The sequence below is a fragment of a genome, unplaced genomic scaffold, assembly GCF_019419815.1.
Source record: "Pyrus x bretschneideri cultivar Hongxiangsu unplaced genomic scaffold, Pyrus_bretschneideri_v1 Contig3, whole genome shotgun sequence".
NCBI lineage: Eukaryota > Viridiplantae > Streptophyta > Magnoliopsida > Rosales > Rosaceae > Pyrus > Pyrus x bretschneideri.
Window position 1 is genome coordinate 4,739,167 of NW_025999612.1, and position 16,800 is coordinate 4,755,966.

At 38.1% G+C, this 16,800-nt stretch overlaps 3 protein-coding genes across 3 annotated transcripts in view; all 3 read right to left on the minus strand.

Moving 5' to 3' along the window:
- Window positions 1–1,101: 1,101 nt before the first annotated feature.
- On the minus strand, window positions 1,102–8,350 carry LOC103927288 (ABC transporter C family member 10). Its single transcript, XM_048589108.1, is given in 12 exon segments — window positions 1,102–1,547; window positions 1,627–1,866; window positions 1,938–2,001; window positions 2,095–2,400; window positions 2,482–2,696; window positions 2,824–3,118; window positions 3,209–3,373; window positions 3,467–4,054; window positions 4,149–4,235; window positions 4,309–4,646; window positions 4,705–6,814; window positions 7,770–8,350. Coding segments are annotated over 11 exon segments (4,500 nt in total). The 5' UTR covers window positions 6,782–6,814; window positions 7,770–8,350; the 3' UTR covers window positions 1,102–1,422.
- LOC103943732 (translation initiation factor IF-2) overlaps window positions 1,765–16,800 on the minus strand; it is a 72,554-nt gene continuing 57,518 nt past the window's right edge. The window contains exon 9 of the mRNA XM_048589107.1: window positions 1,765–1,887. Within this exon, the coding sequence (XP_048445064.1) occupies window positions 1,882–1,887 (6 nt within the window). The 3' untranslated portion in view covers window positions 1,765–1,881. The remainder of the gene's footprint in view (window positions 1,888–16,800) is intronic.
- Window positions 9,573–16,140, minus strand: LOC125479595 (ABC transporter C family member 10-like). The gene is made up of 11 exons (XM_048589105.1): window positions 13,064–16,140; window positions 12,654–12,974; window positions 12,493–12,579; window positions 11,810–12,397; window positions 11,556–11,720; window positions 11,165–11,459; window positions 10,849–11,063; window positions 10,467–10,772; window positions 10,269–10,332; window positions 9,958–10,197; window positions 9,573–9,882 (listed from the first exon to the last, which is right to left on the minus strand). The coding sequence occupies exons 1-11, from the start codon at window positions 15,122–15,124 to the stop codon at window positions 9,761–9,763; spliced, it is 4,464 nt and encodes a 1,487-aa protein (XP_048445062.1). The 5' UTR covers window positions 15,125–16,140; the 3' UTR covers window positions 9,573–9,760.

Sequence of the window (16,800 nt, forward strand, 5' to 3'; positions counted from 1 at the left end):
ATGTACAACAAATAAATCTCTAATCTTGTAATGGAGGGAGAATGCTCGTCGCAATGACTCAACAGTCTTTGGCTAGTGCATGTAAATTGTCTAGGTGATATAGCGAAATGAGTTTCATATCACAACAATGGAGTCATTAGACGATCACTTAGGCAATTGACATAAAATTGGTTAAACTAGTGTGATTAAGGGCATTGAGATTAGACAAGGACCGTATTATATTATGTTGTATTTCCAACGAGATAGGTTACCATGATATGCAGTGAGGCGCCACTCATAGATTATGAGACGCCGAGCATAATATTTAAGATGCTGAATTAAAAGTGAGGATGGCAACAAGCACCATGGGCTTGGATGTTTGCGGATACCCGACCCTAGTGGGGAGATTATGGAGGACATATATGGATATGGGGTGGTTTTGGGAATTCCCTAAAGGGGCTTTTAGATTTAGATTAAAAAACATAGATAATTTTTAGGAGTGAGTCTAATTACCTAATTATATGTATTTATTTTTTTAATGCTCATTTTATATTTTCTAAAAATATTAAAAATCAATTAAAATCTTCTAATATTATGAATTCTCAACCCCAAAAAATATAATCAATATCTTATAACAAAAAAAAAAAATCTATCTCCAAATCATTCTACCCTAACTCAAGTAACAAATATATGAATGTATATCATACCTATAAGTAAGATATGAAACTTAAATAAAAGGTAGAAAAAACATAATATATCTACAAGCAAGGCACATGAATCTTACTTGATTATAAAAAAGAATTTGTCCTATAGGTAGATAAATATAATTAACCTGTGATATAGGTTGATTATAAAAATAAAAACTAAAATCTATAAATGGGGTTTAAAACGGGATAAAGAACAAGAAAGAACAAAATAAATAAATAATCAAAGAGATAATTAGGAAGAAATTTGATTTTTATAATAAATCTTATCATTTAAGAGATAATTATTGATAATAAAATAATAAGATTTAAGGAATTTGACTTATTTTAATAAATTGGATTATTCCTACTATTGGCTCAAAAAATTGGACTTATATCAAGTTATACCCGAGTCGGATATAGAGCAGTGGTGGTATTTGCCATCTCCCTCTTTAAAAATAATGTTTATGGATGCGGTTATGTGAGAAAAGTCTAATCGCCTCACTGAATCTACATAAGAGCGAGTGAAAACTATTTCCCGTACTCTTTCATCTGCTACTTATAATGTTCCAAAATTTATTTGGAAGCTTTCGTTGGATTATCTGTCTGAAAAAGGTCCTCCAGAAAAGTTAAGACAAAAGATCATCCCCATAGCTTAATCAGTAACATAATAACTCTACTACATAAACAAGAACATCACCCCAATTCACCTTGGTTGCTAAACTTTCCTCTGCAATGTTTGCAACTGCAATACCTTTCCCTAGCAATTGTCTGAGACAATGCGTGAATTCGCTGCGCGAGACCAGTATTCCTTGACAAGCTGCCCAAATAGTGAGCCCTCATGTTTCATCAGCTTCAATGGCTCATCATACTCTACTAATCTCCCTGCAATTGTAAATTTCACTGATCAATTAGCAACTAAAACCACTTAAATGAGAGAATTGTAGAATAATGCATTGCTTACCGTCACTAATAGCAAGAACTTTAGTACAGTCCATCACAGTCGGTATCCTATGAGCCACGGTTATCACAGTGCAGTCTGCGAATTCTGTTCTTATAGTCTTCTGCAGAATAGAGTCTGTTGTATTGTCCATTGACGCAGTAGCTTCATCGAGGACTAGTATCCGGCTCCTCTTCAACAAAGCGCGTCCCAAACAAAATAGTTGTCTCTGTCCCATGCTCCAGTTTGTTCCATCTTGTACAACTGCAATCCAGGTTATTAGTTGTTGTTCCATTGATACTGAAACTAACTCCTACGAGACAGAGTTTTCTTACTTAAAGAATCCAGGCCCTCTTCTTTTTCTTCAATGGCCTTGCGTAGCTGACATTTCTCAAGAACCTTGGACACATTGATCGGAAGATAAGTTTTCTACATGTAGGCTTTTCTGATGAAAAATTATCAACAAGTATCAATGACAAGCAAAAACTTTACCTCCCATATTTCGTGATCAGTATGCTTCGATAACGGATCTAGATTGAATCTCACAGATCCACTAAACAATGTTGGATCTTGTGGTATGATCCCAAACCGTAATCTTAGATCATGAAGGCCAATTTTACAAATGTCATAGTTATCCACAATGACCTTTCCTTCTGTAGGTTCTACCAGACGAAACAAAACGCTTATAAGAGTTGTCTTTCCGCCTCCAGTCCGGCCAACAACCCCAATTTTGTCCCCTCCTTCAATCACGCAGTTTATCCCACGAAGAACTAGCGGAGCATTTGGCCTATATCTTACCTGCATAAATTTATATACTATCATACATAAGTACAACTGTTCCTAGGGTTACATTTGTTAGTATATCTTTTCTATGCTAACCTTTAAATCATGTATTTCCACTTTACCAACAGTTGGCCAATTGTTCGCAGGTCGGTTTTCTTCGATTATTTCTGGAGCCTCACTGGGAATGCTCATGTATTGCTCTACCCTTTCTACCGAAATCATTGCGTTCTCTAGCATGCATTGAACTTGGACCGAAAATACGACGAATACATTTAATGACAGACCAAATGACAGTGCCATCCCAATAAAACCTGTCAAAATTTTAAGTAAAATGTCAGACAATATATCAAATAGAACATAAAATAATTTGGTACACCACTTTTGACACACGGACAGTAATGCAGAGAAATTGAATGGTGGAAGGTAAGTCCTACTAACCAGAAGAAGAAGCATCAAACTGAATCAAAGTAATGGCAAATGCCGAGGCTGAGAGAACAATTGCACAAAGTATTTCAAGACGTTGGATCAACCACTCATTTGCTGAAAAGCTATTGAAGTCGGCACTAGCATTTAGATCGATAAATTCCAAGTTTTTTGAGAAGAATCGATCCTCCTCTCCAAAAGCTCGGATTGTCAAGGCTCCAGCAATAGATTCAGCAAGGTGGCTTGCAAGTGCAGACTTAGTCGTGCCATTCATTCGCATCAACTCTTTTGCAGAAGCAAGGTAGTATTTCTATTTTCAGGGAAAAAAAAATCAAGTACTTCACTCTCAAAGTCTGTTGCTCAAAAAAACTAAACAATAAGGTTGGTTTAACTGGAGTACCTGAAGTAGTAGAGTGACATAAATCGTGGGTACAATCAGAAACACGATTGGCCAAGTAATCGAAACCATAACTATATATATGCTGTATGCAGTCAAAGTTGAACCAACAGAAATTCCCAACTTGAAAGCTAATTCAAGGTCGATGATGTTCATATCATTAGAGACCTGCATAAAATAGACAGTAGAAATGTAAGCTCCTTTAGTTTACTCTCAGTAGATCATTTCATGCTACCTTCTTTCAGAAAACTCAAACCATACCCGACTAATTATCCTTCCCACTGGTGTCGAGTCATAAAAGAGCATTGGTGCTCGGAAAAGCGAGTTGAGTAGTGTGTGGAAAATGGATTTTGATGCTCCACATCCTAACCCAACTAAACCAAAGAACCGAAGAAGCAAACCAAATGACATGATGCACATGATTATTGTATAAACAGTGAAGAGTTTGACTCTCGATACGCTATAATCCTGAAGCTTGGAAGCCAGCCAATATGATTGCATTAGTTGCCCAACTATGAATATCAAATGAAAAAAGATTGAAGAGGAGAAGTACAAAAATCCCTTGCATTGTTTCAAATACTGAATGTATGGCTTGAAACCGGTGTCTCCTGTTTCTCTCTCTTCTTGCTTAATCAATTGATCACCGGAAGATTCTTTTTTCTGTTCCTCATTTTTAACTTTCTCAATCTCCTCTGCGGATGATTTATGTTTTCCAGTAGAAGTGTATTCCACTCGCCTCCCGCAACCAGAAGTGTCATGATGCGCATGGACAAGGTCTTGGAACTCTTGGCAAGAAGATATCAACTCTTCATAAGGAGCTGCTCTCAGAATTTTCCCCGAAGACATCAACTGTGAGGACATAGCATATCACTAAGGAAACTTGCAGATCAATGGATAGGCTAAGAAATCTATTATCGATAAATCTTCTGAAATGTTAACTTACCAAAATCGAATTAAAAGCTGGAAGGAAGTCTACTTGGTGTGTCACAAGTAAAACCGTCTTCCCTGACAGAGCTCCCATTACATATTCCTGACAAATTTTCTTGTTAGATTTAACTGGGGAGAGAGACAATGTCATTACCTTGAGGGGCAAGTTGACTTACATTGAAAAGGCTTGTCGCCGTATGGGCATCAACTGCACTGAAAGGGTCATCCAAGAGGTAGACATCAGCATTTTGATAGAGTGCCCGTGCAAGTTGAATACGCTGCTTCTGCCCACCACTTAGATTGACACCTCTTTCTCCTATTTGAGTTAGATCACGAAATGGAAGCATTTCAAGGTCCTTTACAAGGGAACACTTTTCAAGCGTTTGTTGGTATCTAGTGCGATCCATGGAAGACCCAAACAGAATATTTTCCTGTATAGTTCCTGTTTGGATCCATGCAGACTGAGAAACATACGCTATCTTCCCGAACCTGAAAATTTAGGCAGTCAGAAGCTCTACTAAGGCTTTATCATCTATAATAATTGAAACATTATGTCTTAGTGAATCGATTACTTACAATGCCCTTGATGTGTGGAACTTCTCCAAGAATTGCAGCTAAAAGGGTTGATTTACCTGAGCCAACCTCTCCACAAATTGCTACTTTTTCTCCCGCTTTCACCACCAGATTGATGCTTTTTAATGTAACGTTTGTAGAACAACTAGAATCCCATGAAATTTCAGAAGATCTCAAGAAAATAGAATGCTCAACATCTGTACTGCAGCTCTTTTTCCTTGTAGTTCTATTCTCCAACTCTGGTGCATCAAGAAACTTCACAATCCGAGAAAATGAAACCTTCGCTTCAATAAATGCACCGAAAACATTTGCAATCAACCTAATTGGCTCCTGAACAAGGCGTAAAGTTGCTAGAAATGTGAACACCTTACCAAGAGAGAGTGTAATCCCCAGGTAGTAGCATGTCCAAAATGTAACCGCTGCTACCAAAAGTGGAGATGCCCAAAATAGAGCTATATGATATCCCTTTTGCCACAACACTTTATATATCAATTTTAGTTCTTCCATTCGCAAACCTTCTATGACATTCTTAAAATTTGTCTCCCATGAGTATAACTTCAAAATCTTCATATTTGAAAGTGCTTCTGTAATGGCCTTCAGCCTCCTGTTTTGCACCATCATGAGCTCTGTTTGATACTCATGCTGCAACTTCGCCAATGGCGAGCTTACCAGCACAGTTAATATGAGTACAATTAGAGCTGCAGCAGTTGCCAGCCCCGCAGAGAAGTAAACAATAAGCAATGAAAGGCAAATCTGAAGGCTTGTGGTCCATATCTGATGAAACCAGTATGGAAACTCCCCAATTTTGTAAGCATCCACCGTTACATAATTCACTATCTCACCAGGAGAATGAGTCAGCTTAGCAGAATTTGAGAGTCGCAGTTGCTTCTGATATATTGCTGCTGATACCAATGATCTCACTTGGAGCCCTATCAATCTAGTTTTAAAGAACCATTGCCTCTCCGACAGTGACTCCACAATTTTCGCAACAAAGAGACCGAGTGTCAGCGCATAACCTTCATACTTAAAAGCTACATTGCCTTCAATAATGTTAATAAAGGCTATGAGAAACAGTGGACTAGTTGTCGTGGTGAGAGTCTTGATCAACGCGAATAATCCCGAAATCAAAATAGCTTTCCTCTGGCAATGAAAAATAATGGGTAAGATAGACGGTTGAACAGACAGATCTCCTTCCTTCCTTTTGTTCATTTGCTCCATAAATATTAAGTACCACGTTCGTGCTTGATCACCCTGTCGCAGATGTGGAATATCTTCATTCTCCAGAATCTTTTGCTTACCCTTCGTCATTAATGGATTTAACCAACAAAATGACATTGAGCTAAATAACCCTGCTTTTGCGAAAGGAGTCAAATTGTCATTTGAACTGATTTCACCAATGATATTAGATTCTGCACCTTGCAAAGGTGTGTAAAAGGCATCATCATGGATTTCTGAATTGCCTTTCGAACAATCGCTTCCCTGAAATGCACTAAATAGCAAAATAATTGATCCAGGGACATAAAGCAGGTTTAAAACAACCTTTACTGATACTTCCTCATCAACAATAGCTTTTCCAATTGATGCACTGCAAAGAAAAACTGCAGTTAAGAAGGCCAGTATCGAACAAGATTTCGCTATCACAATATGTTGGGGTTGTGGGTTGCTTAGGCTTATGGTAAAAGCCAGAAGCAACCATGTGAACCCTTGAAACAGCAAAACTAGGCATCCATGGAGGGGAAAAACAGTCTGTTCTGCATTTACTTTCTCGAAGATTGTCCAGATCCCAAAACCAAAGTAGGCCAAAGCCAAAGCAGCATTAAAGGCAGCCGAGATTATGGACACAGGAGAGAAGGCTCGAGACTGAGATGGCGCTATAACCTTCTTTGACGATATTTTGCATATGAACATACATAACAAGATGATCAGAAGCAAAATATCAGCTGCAATGACCAAAATATTGTTGACACATGAATCTGGATTGTTAATGGCTGAAAAGCTAGAACTGCATTCATTTCCAGCCTCAGTTGAACAGTTGAAACTACTGCAGATCAATGAGGTCCAGAAACCATCTTCCATTATTGCGTCTCAGTGAGCTTAAATTCTGCAGTCCTACAATATTACAAGGGAGGAATGTTAAAGAGAAAAAGATGATGTGCATTCAAAATTCAGATGCATTGAAGGGCATAAGGTGAAGGACTCTGAAACACAAAAGTATTGCAGCAATTCATGTTGCACAAAACAGGACACACAGAGCACAAATCCTGCTCCCAATTTTCAAATCCTGTTAGTTCTTTTCAACTTGATGATATAATGCTTCATGAAAACTGGGTGCAGAATATTGCAGATGAAGCTGTATATCATCAAGTTGAAAAGAACTAACAGGATTTGAAAACGAAACATATCAAACATTTGGCAAATAAGATTGCAGTGTTTTATATCAGTCAAGATTACATGCATAAAAACACTTACATTAGATAGGCTCGGTAGCAAACCAGTCTCCTCCTCTAACTTGCTCTTGAATCAGATATAGAACTCAAAAACACGAATTATCGCAATTCATGTTGTTCATACTACTGAGATAATATACTAAATCTAGTTCAAGTTCACTCTGTATCATGCTTTTGCTTAATGACCCCTAACGTGTGAAAAAGTGATTCCATCAAATTCAGTATGATTCTTCGTGTGATAGCCTCTACCATGCGAGCAATGTCAATGTACGTTTCTTACAAATCCCTCAGGCCTTTGAATCAATAAGTTGAAGGCAAAACGTAAAGCATACAGAGTACAAATATTTAGACAAACAATTCGGACTTTCATCCTAAAAACTTTGTGAAATTTGGGGGCAGATGAAGCTACAAAATCAGCCATATTAGGGGCCGTTTGATAGCCATTTCATTTTTAGTTTTTAAATTTTTATTTTCACTTTTTTGAAAACAAAAAACAGAAATCTTGTTTAGTAACTACTTTCAGTTTCATTTGAAAAATAAAGCAAAATGGTTATCGAAAGGCCTCGTAAAACAAGTGTGTTCTATATTACTCAAGAAACATGCATAAAATAACTTACAGTAGATTAAGCTCGGTAGAAAAAATAAACCTACTGGTCTGACTTGCTCTTGAAGTCTCTGGCTTGTCATGCATAAAACCTGAGTTTGAATCTCTCCTCCTCGTTGAACACAAGGCCCGTCTTTGAAATACTAGTTTACTACTAATGTTATCAAAGGCAAGCGCAATATCTTCCAATACAGTGACTAAACAGGAAAAGTTCTTCCTCTTCCAATCATGAATTTCGTACCAAATTCATACATATCCCGGGGCTTTTGTCCCAGTGGAAACGTGACATTTCGTTTAACCTTGAAATAAAAATTACAAAATTCTTCAGGGTTTTGGCTTTGGCTTTTGACTTTCACAGTATCCAAAAGCCTCAAGAAATGTGTTAAGATTAGGATGGAAGGGTTCAATTCCTTCCAAAGTAACGGATGAAAGAAAAAGTAAAGCACGCCCATGTAGTGAAGGGATATCGACTTGTGATGTGTTTATGGGCTCATATAGTGCGTAGGTGGACTCGTTCACCAGAGTCCGCGTGCATGTCTCCCTCATTCCACATAGTATCAGTCATTGAACTTAACATGGTATCAGACCAAGTGCAGTGCTGCTTCAATATGTTTCGAAGTATATAAGACGTGGGCACCATCTATACGTTAGTACACAGCCAAAAATATACTTAAAATTGGTAAATGTAAACTAGAGGTGGGGCACGGTTCGGTTAATTGAACCGACTGGCTGGAACCAGAAACCAGACCGCCCCTCTGGGTGGAGAAGATTCAAACACTGACGCCTAACCACACAGAAGTTCAACCAATCGTGGTCGGTTTATTTCTGGTTCGGTTCAGTTCAATTTTGGAATCGTAATTGATAAATTTGAAGCTAAAACCAAAACTGATCGGGCCAGTTTGGCCGGTTCTTCAGTTCGGAAAGCTCTGCCCTGTTGTAAACAGACATTTGAGCAATGACAAATGTGATACACACGAAGACAAAGTAATAATATGGCAGACACCAAGACAAAGCTAGTGGCTTGATAAAATCTAGCATTTTAACCTGCTTTTTCATAAAGTTGAAATATTCTAATCTGCTTTTTCAGAAAGCTGAAATCAACAACACAATAGAATCCCCACTCACCAATATGGGGTATATCATTGATTGAAAGATGACTTTTTTTATCTTTTCTCAAAAGAAAAGATTTTTGTCTTGAAAAAGAAAATTTGCCGATGTTAGAACTTTGAATATCACTAACCACTTGAACTATGGAAAATCCAATGTGAGCGTCTTACATTCATACAAAAATGCATACATGGGCTGCTATATGTGCATTGTTTGCCCATTTCATAACAGCTTAAGCTTTTGGGGTGCAGCGATGGTCTGATCGATATGGTATAGTAGACATTTTCCGTAAAAGGAGGTCCTCGGTTCAAAACCTGCAATCCCCAATTTTTTTGGGTTTGCAAGGTGCCGAGTGGAGTAGCACCCCTAAATGATCCTTTGTGTCTGCATTTCTCTAATTATGCATTGTCGGCCAATTTCTCAACAATGTAAGCATTTCGAACGAGGAAAATATCTAGCATTCGAAACCCTCAATGTTAAAAGAGTAAAGCTTTGAATACTTCGTTTTGAGTTTAATGATTTGAACTTTGAGTTATAAAGTTTTTGTTGCTCATAATCCTAGGTTTTATTGTGTCATTGCTAAGAGTGACATTAGGCTTGAAAACAAAAATTTTCATGAAAAAAAAATAAAAGAAAGGCTCTTGGACATTTTCTTTAAATGCTGCAAGCAGATACTTCTGCAATCTCAGCTCCTTGATCATACAAAAATACATAAAAGGATGCTTCCTTTGGAGTTATAAGAACTCGGAATGTTTTTATTTTAATTTTATTTTAAACGCTATGATGTATTACAAAATTATAGCTCAATGAAATATTAAGAATTTAAAGTCGAATTCCAATGGTGCAACCAGGCAATACTTTCTCCGGAACCTTTTACGCAAAGAATGCCTATCCTTATCAGTCATCTGAGTGTATGGCGGCATTGGCAGTGCGAGACCAATATTCCTTGACTAGCTGCCCAAATAATGAGCCCTCATTCTTCATCAGCTTCATTGGCTCATCATACTCTACTAATCTCCCTGTGAACGTAAAGTTTGCTAATTAACAACTAAATCAACATGAATAAGAGTTTTGTAACTTAATGCAATGCTTACCATCACTAATAGCAAGCACTTTAGTGCAGTCCATCACAGTTGGTATCCTATGAGCCACTGTTATTACAGTGCAATCCGCAAATCCTGTTCTTATAGTTTTATGCAAGATAGAGTCTGTTGCATTGTCCATCGATGCAGTGGCTTCATCGAGGACTAGTATTCGGCTCCTCTTCAACAAAGCACGTCCCAAACAGAATAGTTGACGCTGTCCCATGCTCCAGTTTGTTCCATCTTGTACAACTACAATCCAGGTCGTGAGTTGTTTTGTTGATACCGATAAATAACTTCAACAAGACATGCAGTTTTCTTACCTAATGAATCCAGGCCCTCCTCTTTTTCTTGGATGGCCTCTCGTAACTGACATTTCTCCAAAACCTTTCACACATTGATTGGAAGATAAGTTTAAGTCAGTAAAATGGAGTTACAGTAAGAAGTATGAATATGTGTACTTGTAGCCTTGTTCCGAATAAATATTATCAGCAAGTATTTATTATAAAGAAAATCTTTACCTCCCATATTTCATTATCAGTATGTTTTGATAAGGGGTCAAGATTGTATCTCACAGATCCACTGAACAGTGTTGGATCTTGTGGTATGATCCCAAAACGCGATCTTAAATCATGAAGCCCGACTTTGCAAATGTCATGGTCATCGACAATGACCCTTCCCTCTGTAGGCTCTACCAGACGAAACAAAATGCTGATAAGAGTAGTCTTCCCACTTCCAGTCCGGCCAACAATCCCAATTTTGTATCCTCCTTCAATTATACAGTTTATCCCACGAAGAACTAATGGAGCATTTGGCCTATAGCGTACCTGCAATCATATTCTGTCATATTTAAGTACCATTGTTCTTAGGGTTACACTCTTCAGTATATCTTTGCACACTAACCTTTAAATCATGTATTTCCACTTTACCAACAGTTGGCCAACTGTGCACAGGTCGGTTTTCTTCGATTACTTCTGGAGCTTCACTGGGAATATGCATGTATTGCTCTACCCTTTCTACAGATATCATTGAATTCTCTAGCATGCTTTGGAATTGAACTGAAACTACAACGTATACATTTAAGGACAGACCAAACGAGAGTGCCATCCCAATAAAACCTGTAAAATGTTGAAACGAAACGTTAGACAATATATCATATGTATGGCCAAATAAAATCCATTAGATTCACCAAAGGTGATACACCGGACTGTTTACGAACCAGAGGAAGATGCGTCAAATTCGATCAAAGTGATTGCAAGTGCTGAGGCTGAAAGAATAATTACACACAGCAATTCAAGACGTTCAATCAACCACTCATTTGCTGAAAACCTATTGAAGTCAGCGCTTGCATTTGCATCAATAAATTCCAAGTTTTTCGAGAAGAACCGATCCTCCTCTCCAAAAGCTCTGATTGTCAAGGCTCCAGCAATAGATTCGGCAAGGTGGCTTGCAAGCGCAGACTTAGTCGTGCCATTCATTCGCATTAATTCTTTTGCAGAAGCAAAGTAGTATTTCTGTTTGCAGAAAAGAAAATCAAGTAGAAGATTTGTTGTTCAGAAAAGGCAAAAGTTTGAGGAAATCATTCAAGTGATTCAATATCAAGGGTATACCTGAAGTAGTAGAGTGACATAAATCATCGGTATTATCAGAAACACGATTGGCCAAGTAATCAAAACCAAAACTATATATATGCTGTATGTCATCAAAGTTGAACCAACAGAAATTCCCAACTTGAAAGCCACTTCAAGGTCGACGATGTTCATATCGTTAGAGACCTGCACAAAATAGACAGTAGAAATGTAAGTTTCATTCAGTATTCAGCAAACATTTCAAGCTTTCTTCTTTCAAAGAACTCAAGTTTTACCCGACTAAGTATCCTTCCCACTGGTGTTGAGTCATAGAACAGCATTGGTGCTCGGAAAAGAGAGTTGAATAGTTTTTCAAAAATGGATTTTGATGCTCCACATCCTAATTCAACTAAACAGAAGAATCTAAGAAGCACACCAAATGACATGATGAACATGATCATTGTATACACAACAAACAGTTTGACTCTTGATACGCTATAATCCTGTAGCTTGGAAGCCAACCAATAGGATTGAATTAATTGCCCAACTATGAAAATCAAATGAAAAAAGATTGATGAGGAGAAATACAAAAATCCCTTGCGTTGTTTCAAGTACTGAATGTATGGCTTGAAACCAGTGTCCCCGGTCTCTGTCTCTTCTTTCTTAATTAATTGATCTCCTAAAGATTCCTTATGCTGTACTTCAGTTTTAACTTCCTCAATCTCCACCGTTGATGATTTATATTGTCTATTAGAAGCATTCTCCATTTGCCTCTTGCAACCGGCAGTGTCATGGTGTGCACGGACAAGATCTTGGAACTCTTCACAAGAAGACAGCAACTCTTTGTATGGTGCTGCTCTCAAGATTTTCCCCGAAGACATCAACTATGACAAAAAGAATATACTACTAAGAAAACTTGCAGATCATTGGATAGAGTACGAAAACTGATATCGGTAAACCTTCTGAAATGCTTACTTACCAAAATAGAATTAAAAGTTGGAAGTAAGTCTACTTGATGTGTCACAAGTAAAACCGTCTTCCCTGACAGAGCTCCCATGACATATTCCTGACAAATTTCATATTAGCTTTCGAAAAAAAAAAAGACAATGTCATTACCTTGAGGGGCAAGTTATCACTTACATTGAATAGGTTTGTCGCCGTATGGGCATCAACTGCGCTGAAAGGGTCATCCAAGATATAGACATCAGCATTTTGATACAGTGCACGCGCAAGTTGAATGCACTGCTTCTGGCCACCACTCAGATTGACACCTCTTTCTCCAATCTGAGTGAGATCGCGGAATGGAAGCATCTCAAGGTCCTTCACCAAGGAACACTTGCTAAGTGTTTCTTGGTATCTAACATTATCCATGGCAGAACCAAACAAAATATTTTCTTGTATAGTTCCAGTTTGGATCCACGCAGACTGAGCAGCATACGCTATCTTCCCATATACTTGAACCTGTAAAGCAAGGCAGACAGAAGCTTTATTGGTAAGACTTTCCCGCCTAGAATAATTTCTTAAATTGTTTAGAAGAGGAAATTACGTACAATGCCATTTATGCATGGAACTTCTCCGAGAATCGCAGCTAAAAGGGTGGATTTACCGGAGCCAACCTCTCCACAAATTGCTACCTTCTCTCCTGGTTTCACCACCAAATTTATGCTCCTTAATGTAGCCTTTGAAGGGTTAGTGTCCCATGAAATTTCAGAACTTCTACATAAAATGGACTGCTCAACATCTGTGGCACAGCTCTCTTTCCTTGTATGCCTATTCTCCAACTCTTGTGCATCGAGAAACTTCTCAATCCGAGAAAATGAAACCTTTGCTTCAATAAATGCTACAAAAACATCCGCAGTCAACCTAATAGGCTCCTGAACAAGGCGTAAAGTTGCTAAAAACGTGAAAACATTACTAGGAGAGAGTGTAAATCCAAGGAAGTAGCATGTCCAAAAAGTAGCTGCCGATACGAAAAGAGGAGATGCCCAGAATAGAGCCATATTATATCCCTTTTGTGACAACACTTGATATACCAATTTTAACTCTTCGGTTCGTAAACCTTCTATCAGAGTCTTAAAATTTGTCTCCCAGGAATACAATTTCAGTACTTTCATATTTGAAAGTGCTTCTGTTATGGCCTTCAACCTCCTGTTTTGTGCTACCATGAGCTTCGTTTGATACTCGTGCTGCAACTTCGCCAATGGCGAGCTTGCCAGTGCACTCAATATGAGTACAGCTAGAGCTGCAGCAATTGCCAGCCCCACGGAGAAGTAAACGATAAGTAATGAAAGGCACAGCTGAAGGCTTGTGGTCCATATCTGATGAAACCAGTATGGAAACTCACCGATTCTGTAAGCATCCACCGTTACATAACTCACTATCTCACCAGGAGAATAAGTCATCTTGGCAGCATTTGATAGTCGAAGTTGCTTGTGATATATTGCTGCTGACACCAACGATCTCACTTGAAGCCCGATCAGTCTAGTTTTAAAATACCATTGCCTCTCCGACAGTGACTCCAAGATTTTCACAACAAAGAGGCCAAAAGTCAGGGCATAACCTTCATATTTAAAAGCTGCATTGCCTTCAATAATATTAATTAAAGCCATGAGAAAGAGTGGACTGCTTGATGTGGAGAGAGTCTTGATCAGTGCAAATAATCCCGAAGTCAGAATAGCTTTCCTCTGGCAATGAAAAATTATGGACAAGAAAGAAGGCTTAACAGATGAGTCTCTTTCCTTCTGTTTGTTCAATTGCTCCATAAATATGTAGTACCACGTTCTTGCTTGATCATCTTGACGCAGCTGTGGAATATCTTCATACTCGAGAATTTTTTGCTTACCTTTCGTCATTAAAGCATTCAACCACCAAAATGATATTGAGCTCCATAACCCTGCTTTTGCAAAAGGTGTTACATTATCATCTGAACTGATTTCACCTCTTATATCTGCACCTTGCAGAGGCATGTAAAAGGGGCCATTCTGGATTTCTGAACCACCTTCGGAAAAATTGTTTCCCTGAAATGCACTAAATAGCAAAAGAATTGATCCAGGAAAACAAAAAATGTTTAAAACAATCTTAACTGACACTTCCTCATCAACAATAGCTTCCCAAATTGATGAACCGCAAAGAAAAATGGCAACGAAGAAGGAAAGTATTAAACATGATTTCGTTATCACAATATGTTGCGGTTGTGGCTTGTTTATGCTTGTGGTGAAAGCCAGAAGCAACCATGTGAACCCTTGAAAAAATAATACCAGCCATCCATGCAGAGGTAAAACAGTCTGGCCTGCATTTACTTTCTCGAAGATTGTCCATATCCCAAAACCCAAGTAGGCCAAAGCCAAACCAGCATTAAAGGTCGCTGAGATTATTGACACTGGAGAGAAGGTTTGAGACTCAGATGGTGGTATAACCTTCTTTGATGATATTTTGCATAAAAATATGCATAACAAGATGAATAGAAGCAAAATATCAGCTGCAATGACCAAAATATTGTTGATACATGAATCTGGATTCGGATTGTCTACAAATCCGGAGCTGCATTCATTTCCAACTTCAGTTGAACAGTCAGAACTGCAGATCAATAAGGTCCAGAAACCATCCCCCATTGTTGTGTCTCAGTGCGGTTGAAAATCTACACTGTTACAAGAGAAAAGTGCTTGAAAAGGATCTGCATCTGAATTTCATGGTTTAAAAATGCATGAGATGAAGGACTCAAAAACACAGAAAGTATTGCAGCAATTCATGTTATTCAATGACTGGGGTAATATTCCAAATCTAGTAAGTTGGAGACGAAACAGGACATATATAGAGCTCCAATATGAACTGTATAATTAAAACTTAAGTATGTAGCGCCGATGCAGATAAACAAATTTGAACCATCCCCCCACATATTTGTAGAACGTGTTCTGAAAATTGGGTGCAGAATCTGCAGATGAAGCTGTATGTTGTCAAGTTGGAAAGAACTAACAGCAATTGAAAACGAAAAATATCAACATTTAGCAAAATAAGATTGCTGTGATCTGCTCTATGTCACTCAAGAAACATGCATAAGAAATCTTACAGTAGATTAAGCTGAGTAGCGAATCAGCTTCCTGGTCTAGCTTGCTCTTGTAGTCTCAGAGTTTAACTTGTCATGCATAAAACCCGAGTTCAAAACTGAGCTTTGTCCCTTTGCTCCATTAGTCCGTTTCAGTGAATTATGTATGTCCACCACAGTGGAAACTTGACCTTTCCGCTTTGTTAGTACATAGTGGCTTAACCTTTGGAAAGAAAATGAAATTATAATGTTCTTTAGCGTTTTCCCATCATGTTTCCTGGCTACATTATTCACCGGCAGGCATTGCAATTAGTGCTTGTTTGGTGTCTAGATTGAATTGGAACGGATAACCCGAGTTCAAGGTATATTGAAGGAAAGAGGATAATGATTTTTCATTTAGAAGGGATTTAGACATGAAGAAACTTCTCCTTTATAATCTTTCCATTTTGGAGAGGATTGGATTGAAATGGATAAATTCACTTGTTGAGTGACTCATCTCTTGCATTCAAGTTAGCCATAGTTTTATAATTTCTTCATTTAACATACCTTAAAACTAGTGTCTTATTCGCTCCAATCCAATCCCCGATATCAAACTCGGCTTAGGGTTTGCCCAGTTGGTAAGGGAAGGGGGCGGAATAGGTTAAGATTAGGATGAGGGAGTTTGATTCCTTATTGTTAGGAATATAATAGAACCTATATGTAATTAAAGGTTTTACTTTACTTAGCTGTTAAGCTAATTGTATCTATTTATATTCCTATTGTATTCTTTCAGACTAAGTAATGAATTCATTCAATCAATACACTTCTCTTTCTAGAATTCTCTCTCTCTCTCTATCCTTATCTTTTCTCTCACAGAATCATAAGTTTCTACATGGTATCTTCGCCGTTGTCTAACGACCTAGATCCACCGCTTCCATCTTCTTGAATTTTCTCACCCTTTCTCTTCTCCCAAACAGATCTTATCTCCCTGATTTTTTTTTAATTTCTTAAACTTTCTTCTCCAATCTTGCTTCTCTGATGGCGACTGGTGTAAATTCTGAGGATCTTTCTTCTCCGGCTGGTTCTTCTGGTTCTACTGTCGCGCCCAATGTGTCCAATCCGTCTATTTCTTCGATCACTGTTCAGAATATCACTGGCATGGTTGCAACGAAACTCACTCGCCACAACTACATAACTTGGCGTAGTCTCTTTCTTCCTGTTCTGAAACGATTCAAGCTTTTAGGGCTTGTCAATGGAACTGATGTG

Bases quoted from the DNA above. Each gene is read 5' to 3' on its own strand.
- LOC125479595 (XM_048589105.1), bottom strand. From the start codon at position 15,124: ATGGGGGATGGTTTCTGGACCTTATTGATCTGCAGTTCTGACTGTTCA. The intron at 12,398-12,492 runs GTAAGTAAGCAT...TTTTTGTCATAG, and splicing joins CAACTTTTAATTCTATTTTG to TTGATGTCTTCGGGGAAAAT. The intron at 9,883-9,957 runs GTAAGCATTGCA...TTACGTTCACAG, and splicing joins AGTGCTTGCTATTAGTGATG to GGAGATTAGTAGAGTATGAT.